Source organism: Rhinolophus sinicus, linkage group LG12, assembly GCF_036562045.2.
Source record: "Rhinolophus sinicus isolate RSC01 linkage group LG12, ASM3656204v1, whole genome shotgun sequence".
In the NCBI taxonomy this organism is placed as follows: Eukaryota; Metazoa; Chordata; class Mammalia; order Chiroptera; family Rhinolophidae; genus Rhinolophus; species Rhinolophus sinicus.
Genome location: NC_133761.1, coordinates 68,335,430 through 68,357,135, shown reverse-complemented (window position 1 = coordinate 68,357,135; position 21,706 = coordinate 68,335,430). Strand labels below are relative to the sequence as shown.

Sequence of the window (21,706 nt, the reverse complement as noted above, 5' to 3'; positions counted from 1 at the left end):
GTGACCTAAATTTTATGCTTTTGGGTTCATAGGCCAGTAAACGGGGTCAGATGGAAAAGAATATTTCTTTGAGGCATCGTAGCTTAGAAAAGAATGACCAGTAACTACCAAAATACCATATCGCTGTTGGAATTTTCCACATTGACTCACCCCCCCCCCCCCCACATCCCACACACGTGGATTGATCTTTCTGATTCGCTGTGAGTAGCTTGTCTTAAGTGAGTCCTCTGGCCCTGGCTCTTTAATAATTGAGCAAACCACATGGAATTATTAGATTCTGGACCTACAGAGACAGAAGAATGAACTTCCACACTGGGGAGTCACACTTCAAGAGAAAAGACAGATAACAATGGAAGGCTGGAGTGGTTTGATTGTGCTGTCAAGTCGGAGGCTGACCCCTTAACTCCATGGGGAATCAGAAAGAGTTCAGAATGACATTTGCACTAAGACTTGGAGCCCTGATAAGGAATACATATGGCAAAGAACTGGGGGAGGGAGACGTGGTCCCTGTAGCAGGAGCTGTGCTCGTGGGGGGGGGGGTGTCTTCCGACTTTGGTCTGAATCAGCCCTGAAGGGCAGTGACAGCACACGTGGCTGAGGGCCACCCCTAGTTTTCTTGTGCTGTGGCTTTGGGTTGTACCCGAGAACTCACATAGCTAACAAGTTCCCAGTTACTGAGAAGTACGTTTTGGAGGCCCATTGATGAGGAGACATCTAATATTATTATACAGTAATAAGCTCCTTCTGAGGATTTGTGTGCCTAGAGCAGTAAGGTGCTTTTTGGGTGAGGGTGGTGGGAAAGGGGAAATTTATGGTTAGAGGTAAGTTTGGGGTCCAAATCAAGAAGGGCTCTGTGGGATGAGATCCTTGAAACAGCTGGAACTCTTTTAATTGGTAGGAGATCCCATTTTGGTGTAGCAATGTAGCTTGTTCTTCGTCGTGGCTACGCTTAGAAAGGTGTGTTCTGACCCTGGATGTAGCCGTGTCTTCGGAGCATCAGCGTATTTCTTTTCAGGCGCTAATCAGCCCTGGCAGTTTGGGGCAGCAACTCCGTCTTAGGGCGGAAGCTAGCATCTTGGTGGCATTGCCCCGGCATGGTGGTTGTGGTTGTTCTGGGTTGTTTTTGTTTTTTTCCTGGCTTACTTTTAATTGGTGGAAAGCTGCCCCTGGTGGAGAGTCATCTGACAGTCTGTGTCCACATTGTCTTCTGTGAGAATGTCACTAAAAGTCTCCCGTTCCGTCTCTGTAGGTTTACCGGACTAACCAGTGTGCGGGGGAGTTTGTGATCACGTTCCCGCGAGCCTACCACAGTGGCTTCAATCAAGGCTTTAATTTTGCTGAGGCCGTGAACTTCTGCACTGTGGACTGGGTATGGGGTTGTGACGGCCTCCTGCAGGCTTGTGTGGGACGCGTGGGAATGTCGGGTCACGGTGGCTTACACCTGTTGCTGCCCGTGTTGTCCGCCAGGCACCCTGCTCGGCTCCAGTGACAGTTTTTCCTTTCATAGCCAGAGTTGATGAAGAAGAGTCTCTGACATTTTGGCTACAGCTCAGTATCTCATTGCAAACTAGTGACAGACAGTCAGTCTTAAGACCACCTTGTACAGCACAAGCTTCAGTTGTCCACAGCACAGCAGTTTGTCACAACACATTTGGTTTCAGTTAGTTTTTAACGTGGGTTTTTATATTAATACTTTCCGTCCACCTAAAAAGGACTGTCTAGTTTAAGTGTGTGATGTTAAATCTAATGACTTACAGCCTTGTTTCAGGGTTTTTCTGAACAATAATCCATCCATATCTAATTATTTTGTTTCAGTTTTTGGACCATTATTGTCCCCTGAAGTAGGTGAGCCCCTCCAGTTGAGCACAGTTGTTTCAGGAACTGTGTCGATTCCTGTTCTCCATTAGCGTCTGCATTGCTGTGGACAGTGCTGCGTTGTTATCATTGGGTTTTTTAAACCCCTTTTGAATTACGGCACCTAGTATGCCAGATCTTGTAGATACAAAGATTAAGAAAGGCCCAAGGCCCCTTAGAGTCTGCTTTTAGAGTGGATGAGTGTCTGACCCAGATGTGAGCTTTGGTAATTGGACGATAAAGGTCAGAAGTGTGGAAATGGGAAGGAGGAAGGTGGTCTCACGAGCTTCCCTCCCTCTGCCTCTGCAGCTGCCCTTAGGCCGTCAGTGTGTGGAGCATTACCGCCTGCTTCACCGCTACTGTGTGTTTTCCCACGATGAGATGATTTGCAAGATGGCTTCCAAGGCCGCCGTGCTAGATGTTGTGGTGGCATCGACCGTTCAGAAGGACATGGCCGTCATGGTCGAGGATGAGAGAGCTTTAAGAGACGCTGTGCGTAAGTTGGTAGGTTTCTGGATCCCCATCGTGTGTCCTTGGTGTCACTTAGCGAAGTTCCTGTGCACTTGACCACATCTCATTTCCTTCAGGACCATTCCAATAGATGTGTAGTAATGTCTCGTTGTGGTTTTAATGTGCATTTTCTTTAATGGCTAATGACACGTCAGATATCTCTGTCTGCTACCTGTATATGTATCTCTTTGGTGAAGCGTCTTTTCAAATGTTTTGCCCTGCCCCCTTTTTATAGGATTGTTGTACGATTTCTGTTTATTCTGGATATAGTCCTTTATCAGGTAGGTGTTCTGCAAATAACTCTTTCTCCAGTTGGTGGCTTGACTTTTCATGCTCTTAGCAGTGTCTTTCAAATAACAGAAGTTTTTCATTTTAATGAGGTCCAATTTTATCAGCTTTTTATTTTATGAATCTTTTTGTGTTTTTCTTTCTTAAGAAATTTTTACCTAACCCAAAGTAACAAACATTTTCTCCTATGTAGTCATTTAGAATTTCTAGTTTTAGGTTTTACGTTTAAGTCTTGACTCCATCTCAAGTAATGTTTGTTCACGGTACAAGATGTGGGTCTAGAGCACTGGTTTTGCATATGGATGTCTAGTTGTTCCAGCACCATTTCTTGAAAAGACTACCTACCCTTTTCTCGCTGAATTGCCCTGGCACCTTTGTTGAAGATCAGCTCACGTATGTCTGTCTGTCCCTGGACTTTGTCCGAGTCTGTCAGTCCACATTCGTCCTCTCACTGATACCATGTGGTCTTGGTTAGTGAAACTTTCTAATAAGTCTTGAAATGAGGCAGTGTGAGTCCTCCAACTTGGTTCTTTTTCAAAATTGTTTTTGACTATTTCAGTTCCTTTCCTTTTCCATATACATTTTAGGATTAGCTTATTGATTTCTGCCAACAAACCTGTTGGAATTTGGTTGGGACTGTATTAAATGTATGAGTATGGATAGTTTGGGGGAGAATTGATATCTTAACTGTATCGATTCTTCTAATCTATGGACGTAGTAGTTTCCCCATACGTGTAGGTCTTCTTGAGTTCTTTCATTCAGTGTTTAGTAGGTGGCAGCATGCAGATCTTAAATGTATTATCTTGGGGAGATAATTACGTATCTCCTGGGCTTTGGTACAGTGTGCCTCTAGATAGAATCCTAGAATGTCGGCGCCCTGGACTGGTACAGACTAGGACGGAAGAACTGAATGGATGGTTCGTAAGCTGATGTCATCAGGCTCAGTCATTCTCAAGGTTGGGTTGGAGTCCAGTTCCAGAAAAGGAGAAAAGTGGTAGAAGTTTGATCTCTCAATGACAAAGGCTGAATTCCAGGAGGGCTCTCTAGATGTCAGGTGGCATAAACTACAGTTGAAATTGACTCATTTTTCTTGACACTCTTTCAATTGGGAAATGCTTTATTAATGACTAGTCTATTGCACAAATTGTCGAACCTTTTCAGATAATGATATCCCTTCTGGCAGCATTTCATGTAGGAGGCTCTAGGCCACTCGGCACCTTCCCCTCCTGAGCAGGTCCTGCGTGATCGTGTTTCCACTTCCCCATTTTCTTTCCTTTTACTTACATTTGTTCTTCTTATGAATCCAAGGGCAGTATTACTCTGAAGCCCTATGTAGTGTTTACTCTGAAGTAGAAAGTGTATACATTTACTTTGCTCTTATCTAAACCCAAAGCATGGACAAGGCCAATTTGGGATAGAATATAAACAGCAATCTTAACAGTTTTATAGTACTGCCATTTATTAATTACTGTTTTCCTGCTCACATCACAATGGCCCAACATAAGGACCTACCTTGTCCAAAAACAGGTCCTCCACAGACAAGCGGAGCAGGCTGACTTTCCCACGTTTGCTGGTCATTGTTACTTCCACCCGGCACAGTTTTAACCCTGCACTCCCTATTTAGATAAGGCTTTTTTTTTTTTTTTTTCCCAACTATTGCATGTTTGTCTTGAGGGCTGGTGGATTATATTCTCCTTTGGAGGCCTCTGAAGGATACTTTATTCTAGGGAGTCATTGATTCGGAAAGGATGGATTTTGAGCTGTTGCCAGATGACGAGCGTCAGTGTATCAAATGCAAAACCACGTGCTTCATGTCTGCCATCTCCTGCTCTTGTAAACCTGGACTGCTTGTCTGCCTGCATCATGTGAAGGAGCTGTGTTCCTGTCCTCCTTACAAGTACAAACTGCGGTGAGTAGGGCGCATGGGGCTTTCCCTGTGGAAAACACTAAATCCTGACTCAAAGCTCAATGACATCCTTGTTTCGGGCTGAATTATGAATTGTGAAACCTCTGCTTTTCTCCAAACCCACACGTCTTGAGCTGAGTCTGCCCTCCGTCCCCAGGTACAGATACACTCTGGACGACCTGCACCCCATGATGAACGCATTGAAGCTTCGTGCAGAATCCTACAACGAGTGGGCCTTGAACGTGAACGAGGCTTTGGAGGCAAAGATCAACAAGAAGAAAAGTACGTGGTGTAGAAAGTCGCACAGGCGATCGGCGAGTTGGGGGCTGCGGTAATGAAGTCAGACTAGTAGGCCACTCGGCCCCGCGTGGTCCTGGTCAGCTCTCTGTGCTGGCGGCACGCTTCCAGAACACACGCAGACAAGGCGTAAAGACGAGACTGGGTGCTTTCACTGCACCTGGCACATGAATTGTGCGAGATCGGGAAGCAGAAGAACCATCACTCCTCTTTGTGTCTGAAACAGAAGCATTTCACGTTTGATATGGAACCTTCCAGAAACTTTTTAAAATTAGATCTCATGATAAAGGCAGCATGCCATTAAATTAGGAGTCTCTGAGGTGCTGCTTTTTCATTTCCTGTTCTAATCAAAGCCTCTGTCTCTTATTACTACCTTTGAAAGCCACTGCTTCCCTTCCATCTCTTTCAGAGTGTTTTCACTGGCTTCCCTTCCTATAGTCTGACAGGCAGCTCTGTCCTCTTGTGTTAAGGGGAAGGACGCAGGCTCCCTGTGAGTACACTGCTTACCTGCAGCTGCAGAGTAAATGCGGGGGCAGGACGTGCTTCGAGCACAGGGAGAATCTGCGCTTGCTTGTTTTGACAAGCCAGCTGTTTTCATAAATAAACATTTCCATATTGGAGAGCAACTCGAGGCACTTGCTGAAAAACACTCCCCCCTCAGCCCCCGTCCCCACCGCAATCAAAAGTACAGATTTATTAATGACATAAAGCATTGCAAGTATTTATTGGTCAGAACTGATAAAAGCGACTCCCCTCTACATTTGCACCATTCGAAATAAACGTGATGGTCATAGGAAAGATGACCTCCTCTTTGTTCCTAGGCCTTGTCAGCTTGAAGGCTTTAATTGAAGAATCTGAAATGAAGAAATTCCCGGACAATGATCTGTTACGTCACCTTCGCTTAGTCACACAGGACGCGGAGAAGTGTGCCACTGTTGCACAGCAGTTGCTCAACGGCAAAAGGCAGACCAGGTGTGTATTCTGACTGAGAATTTTGCTGGCTGGTTTTTCTTCTGAATCTGGGAGTGTTGGGTCCGTATGTTGTCACGGCAGCCCAGCCTGTATCTTTACAGGTACCGATCTGGTGGAGGAAAATCCCAGAATCAGCTGACAGTGAATGAGCTGCGACAGTTTGTGACGCAGCTGTACGCTCTTCCCTGTGTCCTCAGTCAGACGCCGTTGCTGAAGGTAATGGATGCGCATGTGAGCGGAGTGGGAACGCCGTGTGGTGTCAATACCTGGTCCACACCATTAAGTCGTGATCGTCTTGGATAGTTAACTTGTGCATTTACTTGCAGGTGTGTTTTGTAACACACTGAGTGGGCTGTGTGTGTGAGGAGATGATGACAGGCCTGTGAAGGAGAGGTAAAGGTGGGAGTGCTTACCGTGCAGGTGACCACCAGCTCCTCCTCGTAGGCACTGTAAGGTCGTGTTACATGGCTTGTTGTAGCTGTCAGTTGGCTTAAGTATGGTCTCATTTACCCGTATTATTGCTGAAATCAAGCAAGATGGGAGAGGCTTGCGTTGAATATGCATTGAGCCTAAGTATGAAAGAAGCCGCTGTTGTGATGCAACAACCTGTGACTTTTTAGGGGCTCTTGAGTCGTGTAGAAGATTTCCAGCAGCACAGCCAGAAACTGCTCTCTGAGGAAATGCCCAGCGCTGCCGAGCTGCAGAGCTTGCTGGATGTGAGCCTTGAGTTTGATGTCGAGCTTCCCCAGCTTGCGGAGATGCGCATCCGCGTGGAGCAGGCCCGCTGGCTAGAAGAGGTGCAGCGAGCTTGCCTCGACCCCAGCTCCCTTACGTTAGATGATATGAGACGTCTCATAGACCTCGGGGTGGGCCTGGCCCCATACTCAGCCGTGGAGAAAGCTATGGCCCGGCTTCAGGAGCTGCTCACAGTGTCAGAGCACTGGGATGACAAAGCCAGGAGTCTCCTCCGAGCCAGGTGAGAAAGCAAGCTGGCACTCTCTCTCGCATGGGGAGGCGGGCTGGCATTTCCATCTTCGCGCACGGAGCCCAGTCACGGGCATGTGACCGACGGGCGGCTCAGCGGCTGCAGCTGTGCGTGTAGACAGTGCAGAAAGAGCTACTTGGCGTTGTGGGGTGTGGGGGTGTGGAATTCTTACTTCGCTGATTATGACACGAATGGTTCAAATGGACATACCTTTTCTAGAGTTTGTTTTCTGGATAAGAGAAGAAAACAATTGATACGTAAGTGGAACTGTTTGGATCCACAGTTAATGAATGAGACCCCAAGGCGTCTTACAGGGAACTGTCGGAGCTAATACTCTCTGTTCTGTAAGTGAAGGAACGTGGCTGCACGCCTGTGCTGCTGCTTGGGGACTGAGGACACCTTGTCTGCACTGCGAGGCGGTGCTGCACTCAGGCTGACCATCTGCTGGGGACACCAGCTCTCCCTAATCTTGCTGTCTGTCTGACAGATTTGTGCTGGGTCTAGCTGACGACACAGTATGAAAAACTTATCTAAGTTGTAGGCATTCTTTGTAATCCTGCAGTTGTGGTCATTGAGCAGAGTCCAAAGCTTTTTCATACTGTGCTTTTGTTATGTTGCTATCCTAGAGAATTTTAATTTTCTTAGTGAAACTGTGTGAGTATTGACAGTGTGTCTAGTTTAACGCAGAGTAAATTATCACTAAGTAAACTGCAAATGGAAGTTTGGTTACACCAGCATCAAATGAGGAATAAGAACTTACACGCTTCCCGCAGTCAGTTGCTTTGTCCTAGATGCTCTGAAATCTTGTGCAGCCATTTGAAACTAGTTACTGTGATACCTAGTAGTCACTGCCATTTAAAAAAAAAAGACTTGATGGATTGAATTTCCTTTGAAATGACTTTTCTAGTTTGTCTTGTAAAGCGCAAGGAAAACGGCCCATCAGACAACATGCTGAGCAGTGTCTGTGCCCTTTTGCAGACCGCGGCACTCACTCAGCAGCCTTGCTACGGCCGTGAAGGAGATCGAGGAGATCCCTGCGTACCTGCCCAGCGGGGCAGCTCTGCGAGACTCCGTGCAGAGGGCCCGGGACTGGCTTCAGGACGTGGAGGCCCTGCAGGTGGGTGTCAGGAGCCGGAGTTGGACAGTGGAAGGGTGTACAGAGCGGCCATTTCCGGGGGGGCACGTTGCTCATTCTGTCCCCGGCCGTCCGCACTCGGATATCTTTGTCCACCTGTTGTCCTGAGCGGTTGGTGCAGGCGCTGAAAGTCGCCCACTGCAGTCGGGTTCCTGGTTGGGGGTCGAAGAGAGCGTGCTGAAAGTGAAGTTGGGAGAGACATGTCGTTTCTTGTCTTTGATGAGTGGTTCTCTTGCATGGCTTGTCAGCAGATGCAGTGACTCCAGTTACATGATTACACGGCTCGCCTAGGTCTCAGGGCCCAGAAACTTCACCGTGTTGTGGCTTAGAAGTACCTCCCCAGCCTCCCAAAGCAGTGGAACGTAGCAAGGTCCAGGGCAGGTAGCGCTAAGAACCTGTGGCCCACTGGGCGGAGTGATATTACTGACGTGGCTTGCAAATGAAAGAAGAAGCTGGGACCCACTGGGAGCATCATGAAGGTCCAGATGGCATTCTGGGAATTGCCCAGTTTTCAGCTGGATAACTTTATTTGAAAAGTGGTTGATGGGGCGGGGGAGCCATGCTCTCTCTAATCATCACAAACCAGTAGGTCTTATGGGCCTGCTGAAAAAAGAGATCTTTGAATTATTTAATGGGCCATGTCTTAACATCTCTAAAATTTCTATCGTCTTTGAGTCTTAAGTTCTGTTTTGTTGAAGCCTCAGATTCTCGGAATAAAATGCTACCTGTTTTGTGAACGTTTGTGTCATTGTACGCAGTGCTGATGAACCAATTGCTAACAAGAAATGCCCAACAGGAGGGTTTTAGCCAGATGTTTGCAACAGAACACCTGGGCTTCTATTCTAGTTAATACGGAAGAGAAGACGTGTTGTTTGAGAAACATGACTACACAGTTAAGGCGTGACCCCGGCTAGCCAAAGAAGACCAAGGGAAGGATTTACCATGTGTGTCAGCTTCCTTAATGGGAGCTGTACGTGCAGGCTCTTGTCAGTATCTGGGGGACCGTAGTAACTAGCTGAAGCCACGGTCCCCCTTTTCACTCATGATGGTGGAAGGGTGAGCTCTTTGCAGTCAGGAAAGGTGAGCGTTTGAAGTCAGACGGGGTACGTTTCTGGGGAGGTAACTCCCTTCGTGTTTTGCCGTGTGCATACTGCTTAGCTCTGTGCCTGCAGCAGGGTCTGCAGGGAGAGCAGGAGCGTGTTGCTTCTTTCCTGAAAGAGCAGGCTGGCTCCGGCTTGCATGACACGTACATCGCGGGGCTGGTAGAGGCCTAACAACAAGGCACCCCTTTGGATTCAGTGGTTTGTTCATTGTAAGGCATTGCCGGTGATCTGCTTGGCACACACGAAGAAGACTCCATGTGTTTCTAAATTGAGGCCATAGGGACAGTCCCCTTTTTCACGTGTCCAGCAGAACATTTACGAGTATGTCCTTTCAGTCTCCGTTCTATCAGAATAAGAATCAAAGGCAGTGAAACATCAATGTGCCTTGTCTGCAGTTTCCCAGTTTCCCCCAGAATGTCCCTTGTTGTTGCTTGTCAGCCCAGGATTCTCGTTAAGTTTCTTTTAGTACGTTCTCCTCCCCGTGCTGCTTTTTTTCGTGTCATTGTCCAGGACACTTATCCTGTGGGATGTTCGTCTGGTTATTTCTTTTGGTGTGTTCTCTCTCCTGTATTTCCTGTGGGCTGGAAGTGAGCTCCAAAGGCTTGATGGATTCAGGTCTAACATGTTGTGATCCTGTGTCCACTCCCACTTGCAGCACCTCAGGAGGCGCCTGGATGACCTGTTCTGTGAGGCTGGGGGTGGTTAACACGGATGCTCCTCCACCCCACCCCTCACACACGCCCAAGGCTTTTATTCTTCCCATTTTGGGTATTTCATTCTCCAAAGGTGGTCCCAGTACCAGCGGGACCAGCACCCCCTGGAAGTGTGTTAGAAATACAGATTCAGGGGCCCTTCTCTGGTGACCGGAATCAGAACAGCTGGGGGTGGGGCCCAGGAAGCTGTTTAAACAAGCTTTCCTGATGATTCTGAAGAAAGGTGCAAGTTTGAGCACCCATGGGCTTTCACAGTTCATTTTGCTGAGTAATCAGTAATTTATGCTGAGTTACTTCAGGTCATCATTGGCGAGTAGATTGGAGTAAAATATTGTTTTGTTGCTTATATTTAGGTAAGTCAGTATGAAAGTCTTTTGAGTTATTACTAATCTACATTTATGATGTGTGTTTTTTTCTCAAAATATCCACAGGGAATGATGTGACAAGTGAATTGAGAAGGGCATAGTCCAAATAAAGGAGCCTCAGTGTGTGTTGTGGTCACAGTTGTTTCCCTGGGGTCCAGCACAGACTGGGTTCTTTAATTATCTGTTGAGTGAAAGAACATGTCATGACCCCCGCCCCCCCCCACACACCCCCATTAGCTGGTGGGTTTTGTCCATATCCGTCTGAATTTAACATGCTGAAGTCGTAGAGTGGGCCCATTCTGAATTGGGCTCGCCTCACTTTACACAGAAGTGTTCCTTTTTCTAAGTCACTACAGTTTTTCTTGATCTATTAGGTTGGAGGACGTGTGCCCGTGTTAGACGCACTCGTGGAACTTGTTACGCGAGGCCGCTGTATCCCGGTGCATCTGAATTCTTTACCGAGACTGGAATCGCTAGTCGCTGAGGTTCAGGCTTGGAAAGAGTGTGCTGCCAATACGTTCTTGATTGAGAATTCTCCGTGCTCTCTCTTGGAGGTGAGTTTCATCCGGCCCGGGTTGGATAAAGCATGCAGTCCCTCCCGCCCAGGGTGGCGTCACTGCCTGGTCTCTGTTCATGAGTCACTGTTTTCAGTAGAGCCTGAGAGTTGCTTCTAAGCTGCTAGTGATGTTTTCCAGACACACAGTGTCTCAGGAAGGACTTCCTGTCATGGGGTTCGTGCCTTAGTCCGTGTTGAGATTGGACTTTGGACCTTGGCCAAGCTTCACCCGTTGATCTCCTCCACTCCTCATAAAGTGTGGTAGTTGGGCTTTTCGTGTGTTTTGTAAGCTGACCCTGGTCACGTTTGGGACTGAAATCAGCATATGTCCCATTTTTACTTACTGTTAGATTGAATCTGGACTCAAAGTCCGTCTTTTGTGAGGTTTTCTTCTTCCCCTTCCTTCCTTTGCAAAGGAGTCTTCTGGCTTCAGGGCAGCATGTTCTAAAGAAAATGTTAGACACTGAGGGCTTTGCCACCTCCCCACGCTCGGGCTTGACCGGAGGCTCCCCGGGGCTGCAGCTGAAGTCCCTGTCACCAGTGCTTGTACCGTGTCCCACATTAGGTGCTGTGTCCTCGGTGTGATATCGGCCTTTGGGGATCGAAGAGGAAGCAGAAAAAGTTAAAGGAGCCCTTGCCAAGTGGAAAGAAGAGAAGCAGCAGACTGGAGAGTCTGAGTGACCTGGAGAGGGCCTTAGCCGAGAGCAAGGAGACGGCCGCCGCTGTGCGTATGGGCCTCTCGCGTCCACTGTGTCGCTCGGGGAGGGTAGTTTCTAACTCTTCCTTGTTTACAGTTTTGGGAGGGCAAGTAGAAGGAGAATTTTACAAATACTCAGTTTTTCCAAAAACTTTCTGAAAATTGTCAAATGTAAGTGTCCAGCTGGAGAGGCAGCAGCAGATTTAGGGGCCCCCCAGAAACCGCCGTCGCGTGCCTGCGGGTCAGGCCAGCGATCCGGGACATGCGAGGCCGTCCGCCTTTGCAAAGCGTTGTTGATGCGAAGGTGGTGCCTCTGCAAGGTGAAGCCGTGTCCGGCTAATGTTCAGTGAGCACAGCGTCAGGACAAACGGAAGTAGCTATGTGATCTCGATGCTTTAAAAAATGTTTTAGTCTCAGGTGTAACCAGATACTGATTCGGTATTTATACCTTGTGAACTGATGACCACAGTAAGTCTAGTTACACTCGTCACCACACAGAGACTTTTTTCTTAAGAGAATTTTAAGGTCTGCCTCACTCTGTTCGGCAACTTGCAAACATACGAACCGGCAGTGTTAACAGTCGTCACCACCCTGGACGTGACATTACCCCCCAGGGCTCGCTGGTGTTACAGCTGGACATCTGTACCTCTGACCCTTGATCCATATGACTCATTCCCCACCTCTGGCCACCAGTCTGTTTTCTGTATGTATGAATTGGGGTTGTTTAGATGTCACATACAAGAGAGAGTATACGATTTGGCTTCGTCTGACTCGTGTCACTGAGCAGAATGCCCTCGAGGTCCGTCATGTTGCAGATGGCGGTGTTTCCTTCCTTACGTCTGAGTAATACTCCATCACGTATCTCGGCAACAGTCTCCCTACCCATTCCTCTGTCGATGGACACCTCGGTGGTTTCCATGTCTTGGCTACTCCGGGGACCATGGGGGTGCAGATGCCTATTAGTGATTTCTTTTTCTTTGGATAAAGACCCAGAAGTGGGATTGCTGGCTCCCGATGAGGTAGTTCTGTGTTCAGTGTTTTGAGGAACCTCCACACCGTTTCCCACAGTGGCTGCACCTTTGCCATCCCTGCAGCAGTGCACAGGGTGTCCCCTTCTCCACGTCCTCACCGGCACATGACATTTCTTGTCTTTTTGATGACAGCCATTCTAACAGGTGTGAAGTGATAGCTCACTGTGGTTTTGATGTGCATTTCCCTCGTGATGAGTAGCGTTGCGCCCCTGTTTATGTACCTGTTGGCCATCAGTGTGTTTTCTTTAGAAAGGTGACCATTCAGATCCTGTGCCCGGTTTTTAATTGGATTTCTTATTTTTTTTATTGCTGCTGAGTTGTATGACTTCTCTCTGTAATTTGGGGATTGACCCCAATCAGATACGTGATTTACCAGTATTTTCCCCCATTTGGCAGGTTGCCTTTTGTTGCTGGTTTCCTTCACTGTGCAGAAGCTTTTCAGTTGGATGTAGTCCCACCTGGATGTTTGTAATGGCACAAAGCATTGCTTGTTCTGGAGTAGAAATACACCTGCTGCTAGGACTGGAATGGGCACCTTCCCACCCTCTTCCTTTACAGCAACCTAGTCTCTCTTGTGATGGACGTAGGATTGCCTTGATTCATTTATGCACTTTGACACAGCCTTTCCTGGGCATCTCTACACTCAGTCAGGTTCGCATCAGATTCTGCTGCCTGGGCAGAATTGTGGTGTTTTTAAGGAGCCACCTCCTGCTGTGGGAACACTGGTTTGAACTTGGCTGCTGTGTCTTTAGGCGCCTGGACTGTGAGCCCCTCATGTACGAGCGCATCCGTTTCCTGTTATTTCATAGGGGAATGACAGTAGTCACTTGCCCTCTGTTTCTAACCTGTAGGAAGGCCCCTTGTCACCACTGACCCAGACATACTGCCTGCACTTGGTCTTTGTTTGCAGAAATAAGTGGGTGTTTTTTCATATACCAAAGGTTTGCTACCCAGTTTACTTACAGATCTTTTGGTTTCTTCTCTGGTCCTGCCTTCACACATTTTCTTCTCCAGAAGGACAGAACGGAGGTTCATTCTGGCCTTAGCACTCAGGGTGCCTCATCTCCTGAGTCATGTTGTTGCCGGTAGGCAAATGTGATGGTTGGGAACGGTTTAACTGTGACAAGCTAACATTGTCAGGACTTGGGAATGGAACTGGGAAAGGACTAGTTCCTGTGGCCCGTAACGTTTGTCTTTCGAGGGGGGCAAGATCAGTTTTAAAGGTGTGCGCTTCCCCATTTATCTGTGATTATTGCGGGGGTTCTGGGGATGGCTGGTAGTCCAGCCTTTTGTTGAGGAAAGGGTACGGTAAGTTAGAGGTGGCGGTGGCTTAACTGACATAGGCAGTTTGGAAGTTGTCACCTTCAGACGCTGCCTCTCCTTTGTGGTGCTGAGTAAGTCTGAGGCGCCTGCACTTAGATAGGTCTGGGGTGCCTTGTACGCATATGTCCTGGGTGCGTATTGTGTCGTGTGAAAGCCCCTGATAGACCACTGGCACGTACTGGTCAGAACCACTCCAGCCTTTCCCTGTGACCTTGATTCTGTTTGTGTGTTTTCAAGTCATTCATACAGGTTTAACTGAACTTGGCACTTTCCTGGGACGTGGCTCTGATAATAGAGAGGAAAAGACTTTGCAGTAGGAGTATACTTGCTGCTTTCTGCGGAAAAACATCTTGCTTTTGTCTGCCCTAACAATTTCATTTTACTCTCATCAGGCCTGTGTGCATGTCTGTGCATGTAAGAAAGTGTTAAAGTCGTTTCTATTTAATTTTTCGTGAGGGATCCAGTGTCATCTTCTACAGTTGCTCTGTCCAGCACACATGTGCGGCCTCAGTGTCAGAGACAGCCAGAGGCGTGGCCTGCTCCTGTGTGGTGGGTGCCCTAGGAGACCTGTCCACCCAAGTACCTTTTCAGGAGAACACACAAGCTAACACACTGAGGAAAAGTTAGTGCACGGAGATTGTGAAACCAAAAGTCTGTGGCTTTCAAGAGAAGTACATTTTCCAGGAGGTAAATGAGTGAGGAAGCAGGAATTTTAAGAAGTGGTGTGTGTTGGGTAGTGCCTCCCCTTGAGTGTGGACTGTGCCAGGCAGAGCGTGTGCAGTCAGCACTGCAGCCTGTGAGGTAGGTGGGCACTGTCACTCCCTCCTTGTGCTGCACGTGGGGTGTGTCGCCAAGGTCACTCAGGTGCTGGTGGGCAGAGCCAGGGTCTGGATGCAGACGGTCTCCTCGGCGCCCAGGAGAAGGCGTGGTCTGTGACACCGTTCTCCTTGTTCACTCCTGCAGATGGCAGCGCTGGGGGAAGCTCGCCTGAGGGAGATGGAAGCCATGCAGTCTCTCAGACTAGCCAACGAGGGGAAGTGGCTGTCGCCCGCCCCGGACGTGGAGACGAAGGTCTGCATGTGTCAGAAGGCGCCGGCCGCCCCAATGATCCAGTGTGAACTCTGCAGGGATGCTTTCCACACCAGCTGCGTGGCAGTCCCCAGTGCTGTGCAGGGCCCCGGCGTCTGGCTCTGTCCCCACTGCCGGCGGTCCGAGAAGCCCCCCTTAGAGAAGGTCTTGCCCCTGCTGGCCTCACTGCAGCGTATCCGGGTCCGGCTCCCCGAGGGGGACGCTCTACGGTACATGATCGAACGGACCGTGAGCTGGCAGCACAGAGCCCAGCACCTGCTGTCCTCAGGGAGCCTCAGGGCCATGCACGGCCGCACGGGCGCGGGCCTGTCACCGAGCAGGCGGCAGGCCCCGGCGGGGCAGGCGGCACAGACCAGCGAGGTGAGCCGCCCCTTCCTCCACTCCCCTGGGCCCCGACCGTGTGGCCTCAGGTGGCCAGGACTGTGTCTCAGGCGCTCAGTGTGGAGCAGACCTCATACCCGCATGTGTGCAGAGCCTTTCCCACACTGAGGTGTATGGACCCAGACTCGTACGTAATACCTGGGTGTGGGAAACCTTTTTGCCTGACTGTTTTTCTCCTCTGTCCTCTTGTGTAAGCCGCGAGTAGGAAAGCGAGGGGCCCTCCCAGTGGTGTTTCCCTGAGAGGAGGAGCAAGCTTCTGCTCTTGGGTGTCTGCTCTTCAGAGGACAGGCAGAAGGTTTCAGACCTTTTGTGGTCTTGCTGCCAAAAGCCAGACTCTTCTGAGTGTCCCTGGTATCGCAGCGGTTTCTGTCTCCTGTGGAAATGGCTGCAGGAAAAGAATGTCCCTCTCTTCATGGGTTCCCCTGAGGGCTCAACCCACACAGGTTTCTCCATCAGAGACGTCACAGCTGCCTGTGCTCCAGGGGGGAACGCAGACGTAAAGTCTGGGTTCCATGCTCAGCAGATCGAGAGGCAGGCTGGAGACCGCTCTCTGCCATGTTTATCGCCTCGTCTTTTACCTTTTTCCTGGGCTTCTGAAATACAGCGCCTGCCACTGAGCTGGGACCAATCAGATTTTTGTTGCGTAGGCGAGTTGTGACTCGGCGGCCTCCAGTCGAGACCTTTGTTTTCTTTATACCAGATGTGCTCACATGTGTCCCCGAAAATAAGACCCGGCCGGACCATCAGCTCTAATGCATCTTTTGGAGCAACAATTAATATAAGACCGGGTCTTGTATAAGCCCCGATCTTATAGTAAAATAAGACCGGGTCTTCTATTAATTGTTGCTCCAAGAGATGCATTAAAGCTGATGGTCCGGCCAGGTCTTATTTGCAGGGAAGTACGGTAGGAATTTATTAGTACAGGGAAAGGACCCAGCTGTTGAGCAACAGTTTCTAATCTGGGGGCCGAGGAGTGTTTGCCCTTTAATGAGCGTGAAGAAGGTGGAAAGGTGGGTGTGAGGGATAATGGCAGTTCCTCGGCTGGTTTACTCAGAGGGTGCTGTGTTCACCGTGTTAGAATCTTCCTAAGGAGAATTTCACAGGGATACAAGGCTGCATGACCTGTTCTCATGCAGCGAACGTGACTTAACTCCCAATGCTGCTTTTCCCCTCTCTGAAATCTGTCCAAGTGAAACCAGGAGGACAGGGCATGGTGTGGACGAGGGTTGGTTGGGCCACCTCTAAGATGCCAGAAGACACCTTTCAGTCAGGAAAGTCCAGTCTGTGTGTTGGGCTGCCTGTCTGCTGACCCCGGCTGCTTGCATTGGGCTGGTGGCGTGTTTGTGGCCCTGGAAAGGCCCCCCACAGAGTGCTGTCTCCCATTAGGTGTCTCCGCCTCCTGGGACGACTTCGTCTTCCTCGCCTGACGACCGAGACAGCAGAGCCTCGTATCCGCCCTCTTCCTTCTTTACCGGACAGAGTCGCATCCCCCTCCACGGTGTGTATTTTGTTTTTAGTTCTGTGTTGAAGGATGGATAGTAACAGGTGGTGGCGTGGTAGGTTTTTGTTATAGATGGTAGAAAAGGATTGGACCCTCGATGTGGGATACAGGGTAGCAGTGTTTGCAGGGCAGAGAAGGAGCACAGTGGCAGGCTTACCGATGCCGAGGAAGCAGAGAGGAGGACTTGACTTACATCCATTGCCGTCAGGGCCGAGAGGGTAAACAGCGTTTCCACCCCAGGCTCAGTCAGGCTGCCGAGGTCCTTCATTACCTGCAGGGAGTCCTGGACATAAGCCCCACCTGGCAGCGACCTCCTCCTCGCCTGTCTCTACCTGTCAGTGCCGCCCCATGAATTGTGCCTGAAGCGGCAACTGGAGTCCTGATCCGACCCCATCCCTCGTCACCATGTCACACAGGCCCCTGCCCAGGGTCCCTGTTCTGTGCCTTCTGTTGAAAGCTGTCAAGACAGAGGGACTCTTCTGCGTCCGCAGGGAGTGAGTGCGGAGGACTTCGGTGTAGGGCTAGCACTCCCCGTGTCATCGGAGGACTTAGAAAACCTAGTCTGGGCTCTGCTGGAGGGGGACTTGAGGCACTTGAAGTGAACCTGAACTTGAGCTGGGTGCCGTTTAAGGAGAGGCTGGTAGAGGCACGAGGGTGAGCCTTCCGCTGAGTCCCGGGTCTGGTGCAGTTTGGGCGCCGGGCGGGGCCTGATGCTGGTGTGGCCTCCGCAGGCATCAGCGCTGAAGTGAGTGAACTGCTGATGGAGGCGCAGCTGCTCCAGGTGTCGCTTCCCGAAATCCAGGAACTTTACCGGACTTTGCTGGCGAAGCCCAGCTCTGTGCAGCCAGCTGGCCGGAGCTCACCAGTCAGACCCAGCAGTGAGAAGGCAAGTGTCTGGGAGGCGGTCGGTGGGGAGCTGCTGCAGGAGTGCTTCCTGAACAGCTCACAACTTGAGGCCCCGGTGACCCCGAACCGCGTGCGGACTGTGCCAGGGAGCGGGCACGTGCTGGCCACCACGCGCTGGGGCGCCCCGCCGGGTCGCTCCTGGTTTTCAAGTCACCGTGAGTTAGTTAGTCTGTAGCGAGGTGCTTCTCGTCTTTCCCACGTGGTGACGGCCGGAAGCAGCGTCATTTTTTTTCTGTAAGGGAGACACGGTAGAGATGAAAATGCAAGTATAGCTGGGGTAGAGGCTTCAAAAATCAAAGATATTCTTGGAGTTAACATTCAGCAAATGCTCTCACTCCTCTAAGCCCAGCAAGACAGCTGTGGGCAGGGCTGTGTGGCGCTGGGTTTGCTTAAGGGACACTGGGATGTCCTGTTTCCTGGCACCCAACAGACGCTGCTTTCTGCCCGTTTGGGGACTGACCGACCCGTAACATCTAAGGCCTGAGAACACGGCCATGAGAGGGAATAATCTCCCTAACGAGGGCAGAAGGGCAGGTATTGGCATTTAGGAATTTATTTGTCATCATGATACCAAATAGCAAGGCACCCTTGTCGATTATGGTCGGTTAATGCTCCTCCTCCTGTAAGGGGCGGGGGTCCTGTTGGGACGGAAGGAAGGAATCAGCGTGGTTCTTTAGACGTGCGTAGGTCAAAGGATGAACGTTAAACACCCGGGTAGAAACCTCATAGCACTCAGTTACACCCTCATGCATTTGGCACAAAGAAGAAAGTAGGCATCTGTCCCCCCCACCTCCGGGCCGGTCGGCTTACTGACGGCTAATGGTGTCTCCCATTTCCTTCTCCCAGCGTCACTCTGGCAGGATGGGCGGGGGTGATGGTGTCGATGAGGGCCCCTCTGCTTTCACACGGCTCCCACAGCCTCACCAGTTCAGTCATAGGCTAAGCTGAGGCTAAAATGGAGTCTGCCCATCCCCCACCCAGAACGACGGCTGCCGCGGGAAGCGAGATGGGGTGAACGGCCTGGAGAGGAAGCTGAAGAGACGCCTAGAGAGAGAAGGCCTCGCCAGCGAGCGGAGGGATCGAGTGAGGAAAATGCGGACCCCGAGAAAGAAGAAAATCAAACTGAGCCACCCCAAGGACACGGACAATCCCCAGTTAGAGAGAGAGCGTAGCTCTGAGGCAGCCCCATCTGCCGAAACCCATTCCCCGCCCTCAGACGCGTCCTACTCCGAGCAGGACGACTCTGAGGATGATGACGCCATCTGCCCGGCTGTGAGCTGTCTGCAGCCGGAAGGAGACGAGGTCAGTGAGGTGTGGGCCATGGAGGACATGCTTCCCCCTAACTCAGGAACCCTGTGAGCTGGACCTTACCTCGCTGGGTCCCTCTCTTCGCTTACCTGCTTTGAGCTGCTCTGAAAGGGTTGTCAGCCCTCCCCTGCTGACACCTCTGCTCCTACCATCGCTCCTGGGTCTTCTCCCTTTTCTGGAAGAAACTCTTCTCTTCTCTTCTTCCCTTTGTCCTTTTCCTGCTCCTCCAGCTTTCACCGTCCCGGCGCTAAGAAGGTGGGAGGGAGGCTGATGTAACGCCCTTTGCTCACTCACCACAGGGCAGCGCAGTCTCCACCCCAAAGCAATCACGACTTGAGCAATGGCTTTGGCTGGTGGGCCAGAGGTCCCGGTGGTGGGACAATGGCCGTTAGTGGCAAATGGCTGAATGTCTCAAGGCCGGCCTGCCCAGTTTTGAATCCCGTTTTTCCTCTGAAAACCCCATCTCCCTGCTCTTTGTAACCAGGTGGACTGGGTCCAGTGTGATGGCAGCTGCAACCAGTGGTTTCACCAGGTCTGTGTTGGTGTTTCTCCAGAGATGGCAGAGAAGGAGGACTACGTCTGTGTGGTCTGCACTGTGAAGGACGCGCTGAGCCGGAAGTAACCCCACAAACCCCGCTCAGTACTCACTGTCGTTGAGGACTCTCCCACGACCCCTTCAGTTCTCTGCAAAGCTGCAGGACTGGGGCCCAGACCAGCCTGTAAACGGTGCTATTTCTATTCCTTATGGATCGTTTTTCCAGAACTCTTTGAAAAAAAGAAAAAACAACTAAAAAAATTTTTGACACCTTTTGTATTTTTCCCCCTAAGAGCTGTTTGTGGTTGTCGAGGTTTGAAATGCTGACTGTTTCTGCAGGGTTTCCACGAGTTGGAAGGCAGTGGAGCTCACACCTCTTCATGCCCAGCATAAAATCTGACCTCTGTCTGGGATTTACCGGCTTAACGAGTCCAACTCAGTCTCAGTGCCCAGAGGGCACCAGAAATTCCAGTAAATCCTCATTTGAGGAATTTCTCTCTTGTTTACTCTGTTACCATATTGGGGAGCTTAAGTTTTTCACTTTTGGGGTTTTTGTTTGTTTCTTTACCCTCTTTTCTTTTCCCTCGTAGACTAGGTTTATTTATCTAAGCAATAACTTTTATGTTGGTTTCAGTGGCTGGAATTAAAACAAAACAAACTTCCAAACGGTGTGTTGGTGCTTCAGCATTTGGTTGGTGTGCAGAATGCAGACGTCTGGTTTCTAGTGTCACCAGTGAGCTGGGGGCATGGAAAAGGGACTGCTCTGAGCGCTTGCCACAGCTGTAGCTGACTTTCTTCCTGCCCCTCCTTCCTCCTGTTCTTTGGTAGCTTGTATCAAATGTTGCGGTTCATATTGTGAATAAATCCTCGATCCTAACAGAATACTACATGCTGCTTATTTCAGCCGCGGGACTGTGGTGCCTTCCTCCCTCTGCCAGGGAGCTGCTTGCTTTTGCCTCTGCCCAGCCAGGCTGCAAGCACCAGGGACTCCTGTGTGTCCAGCTCTGCTGTGGGCCACGACGCGGCCAGTCCCCACTGATAAGGAACCCTGCCCCCAAGTCTTCAAGGAGTAGCACCTGTCTTTAAAGCCGTGCTTCCTCAGGATGTGGCCAGGTTACTCCCAGCTCCCGTCAGCCCTCCTGTGAGGTGATGACGTCACATCTGAGCTCACAGGGAGTCGGTTTAGGGTTCATTGTCAGAGGAACCGAAGGGCTTGGGCAGTGTGGGTTGAGGGAGGCTGGGGACAGCCGGGCTCTGCCCTCCGGACGCCACCGTCCTCCTGACTCCGGCCGCTGCAGTGCTTATGGGTGACCCATAGCTTCCATTCCTTTGCTTACAACGGACTGTTCTTTACAAGGCAGCGGAGCAGACTGCCTGTGACCAGAACAGAATCCTGCTCGCTTTTTCCCGTTCTGTTGCTAATAGTGGTTTTCTCCACTCTCTATAGCCATAAACCTGAAGGTGGGTAGAACTAGTGGGTCTTTAATTGAAAAAAAAAAAAAAGAAAGAAAAGAAAAGAAACGGCAGTTTGTGATGTGGCAGAGTTTTAATGTACCAACCCCTTTTATGCAATTCGTGTGATTAAATCTCTTTAAGACTCCAGATTGTCTGCACTTTCCCACAGTTGTTGTGATGTTTCTCCTTGTCTGATGGGGGTTGAGGGGCCAACAGAGAAGAATCTCCAGAGCGCGATCTGGAGTGTTGGTGGTTTGGCCTTAAATGTCCACATTCTCAGAGCCCCCTGACATTGGGACAGGATGCCAACTGAGAAAGTAACCTTGAAAAGGGACCCGGCAGCTGGAAGAAAAAGCCTCTGCCTTTGGAGAGGTTTGACCCTGTGATACACGTCCCCCACCCGCACACACTCCGTCTTCTTCACCTATAGGTTGTCCTGACCAAAGCATCTGTGGGGAGAGGGAAAAGGGGGAGGCTGAAACCTTCCGCTCCCCATGTGAGGACCTTGTGACACAGAACTTCAGGACAGTGGTGGCCCAGAATTACTGTTCCTGCCCTGTTTCCCTGAAAATAAGACCGAGCTGGACCATCAGCTCATCTTTTGGAGCAAAAATGAATATAAGACCCGGTTTTATTTTACTCTTAAGACTGGGTCTTTAATATATATATAACCAGGTATAATACATATAATACCGCGTCATATTAATTTTTGCTCCAAAGGACGCATTAGAGCTGATGGGCCAGCTAGGTCTTATTTTCGGGGAAGCACAGTAGGTGACAAGGCTGGGCAGCGTCT

The 21,706-nt window shown here is 50.1% G+C and overlaps 1 protein-coding gene across 3 annotated transcripts in view; it reads left to right on the top strand.

Moving 5' to 3' along the window:
• KDM5B (lysine demethylase 5B) overlaps positions 1 to 21,057 on the top strand; it is a 51,085-nt gene extending 30,028 nt beyond the window's left edge. For 2 of the 3 annotated variants that reach the window (XM_019750845.2, XM_019750846.2), the window contains exons 13-27: positions 1,250 to 1,369; positions 2,164 to 2,358; positions 4,380 to 4,561; positions 4,716 to 4,840; positions 5,677 to 5,827; positions 5,929 to 6,043; positions 6,448 to 6,803; positions 7,791 to 7,929; positions 10,503 to 10,682; positions 11,250 to 11,408; positions 14,699 to 15,184; positions 16,592 to 16,703; positions 17,438 to 17,592; positions 18,594 to 18,914; positions 19,405 to 21,057. In XM_019750845.2, the coding sequence (XP_019606404.2) occupies positions 1,250 to 1,369; positions 2,164 to 2,358; positions 4,380 to 4,561; positions 4,716 to 4,840; positions 5,677 to 5,827; positions 5,929 to 6,043; positions 6,448 to 6,803; positions 7,791 to 7,929; positions 10,503 to 10,682; positions 11,250 to 11,408; positions 14,699 to 15,184; positions 16,592 to 16,703; positions 17,438 to 17,592; positions 18,594 to 18,914; positions 19,405 to 19,542 (2,934 nt within the window). In that variant the 3' untranslated portion in view covers positions 19,543 to 21,057. The remainder of the gene's footprint in view (positions 1 to 1,249; positions 1,370 to 2,163; positions 2,359 to 4,379; positions 4,562 to 4,715; positions 4,841 to 5,676; positions 5,828 to 5,928; positions 6,044 to 6,447; positions 6,804 to 7,790; positions 7,930 to 10,502; positions 10,683 to 11,249; positions 11,409 to 14,698; positions 15,185 to 16,591; positions 16,704 to 17,437; positions 17,593 to 18,593; positions 18,915 to 19,404) is intronic. The other variant, XM_074317139.1, reaches the window with a different exon arrangement.
• Positions 21,058 to 21,706: the final 649 nt, after the last annotated feature.